Here is a 1613-nt window from a genome sequence, read left to right on the forward strand (position 1 = left end):
GGGGGCGGGGGCGGGGGGTGATGAACCCTCTTTCAAAGGCCATTCAAGCAGTCAGATCTATCGGAGCTCCTGCAGCCTCCTCTGCTTTATGCGCTGCTGGAGTGACATAACTGACATTTCTGACTCCGCAGATAATTAATTTGCAAAAACAAACCACCCCACACCCCCCCCCCACACACAAACCACTTAATGACAGAAGCTTGAACCTGTGTAAGACTTGACAGGGGAGGGCGAGTTCGCTAAGGTGTGCGTGCGCTAAGAAGGGAAGGGAGGGTTTTATGTATTTATTTCCTGACAAATCATCAAAACAGATTTTTGGCCCGAAAATTAATGAAAGAACGCTGCTTAAATTAATCATAATTCGGGTCTGCTTCTTGTATACTGAATGTAGCTCAGTATAGCCAGAGGCCGCGATAACGTGCAACAGCTCCCGGCAGTTTGATGCTTCCAAACCAAAGCAAAACAAGCCAAATCCGCTGCACCATGACCGTAGAGGAAAATCCCGGGAGAACCCCTTATCCCAGAGCTCGGAAGACGGGGCTCTACCTTAGAAAGCAGAGGTGATGGGTGAATTTATGTCGACTTCTGATGAATACGTTAAAATACAGATGTTTCGCTAATTCTTTGAAAGGGGAACAAGCCTAGTCACTCGTGGAAACTGCCAAGAAATGCAAACCTACGGGTAGCGTCACATCAAGAGCTAAAAGTATTCGTGTGATGATTCTGCTGTTCTTCTGTGTATTGTGTAGCCGTAGCTATCTAGATGTAATTTGACCCAGTCAAGGGAAAAATAAAAACTCTGCTTTTTTTTTTTTTTTTTTTTTTTTCCTCCTAAGGCTCTGGCTAGCTAGCTTTCAGAAGTGCTTGCTTTTGCACAGTCGGGTTCCAACTTTTCTGATTATAACAGCGCATCAGCAAATGCCATGCAGACAATACAAAGGCTTCAAATAGCAGCAGTATTGTACCTGCCGACACAATATGCCTTTCGGAAACGTGCACAAGCACACACAGGGAGCACGCACAACCTCTCTAGAATTCTGCCGTGATCAGCTACGGGGTTCTTTCTCTCTATATATAGATACGTCACCTGAAAGCAGTTCAGAAGCGGGAAACGAGCCCGTTTAAACATAGCTTTGTTTGTAAATACGCTTTCGAGCTACAGTTACTTGCACAGCAATAACGCCGGCCAACCTTGTATTGTCCAGCCTAGTTTGCCTCAGAAACGTGCCCCTTTCTAAAGCTAAGCGTCTCAGAGTATCTGATGTACGCCTGGAGAGCTAAAAGTGTGAATGAAGTTGTAAGGTGGGGCGACTCTGAAGTTACAATGCTGAGTTTCAAGGTGAAATTCTCATCAAATCACGTAAAACGTTTCAAGAAGGCAGAGTCACTTTAAAAGGCAGTTGCCGAAGATTAACTTGTTGACAGTTTTAAATTACAGCCTAAGAACTCGCCTGTAGTTATGAAGTCTATCTCTTTTCGGCCCCCGTTTCCACCAGCGCTCAGAGCAGCTTTTCCACATGCTCCAGAGGCAGAAGGGTCTGTGCTTGGTCGCAGCCCTGCTCCCTGCAGCGGCTCGTCCCTCTCCGACTAATGTTCGGGGCTGCCCCGGCCTC

At 46.6% G+C, this 1613-nt stretch overlaps 1 protein-coding gene across 1 annotated transcript in view; it reads right to left on the reverse strand.

Annotated features, from left to right (window-relative positions):
* The window catches only part of ISL1 (ISL LIM homeobox 1), an 11196-nt gene that overhangs the window by 4791 nt on the left and 4792 nt on the right, over window positions 1-1613 (reverse strand). Inside the window, exon 3 of the mRNA XM_014964857.1 lies at window positions 966-1087. Within this exon, the coding sequence (XP_014820343.1) occupies window positions 966-1087 (122 nt within the window). The remainder of the gene's footprint in view (window positions 1-965; window positions 1088-1613) is intronic.

The sequence above is a fragment of the Calidris pugnax genome, unplaced genomic scaffold, assembly GCF_001431845.1.
Source record: "Calidris pugnax isolate Ruff unplaced genomic scaffold, ASM143184v1 scaffold273, whole genome shotgun sequence".
Classification (NCBI taxonomy): Eukaryota; Metazoa; Chordata; class Aves; order Charadriiformes; family Scolopacidae; genus Calidris; species Calidris pugnax.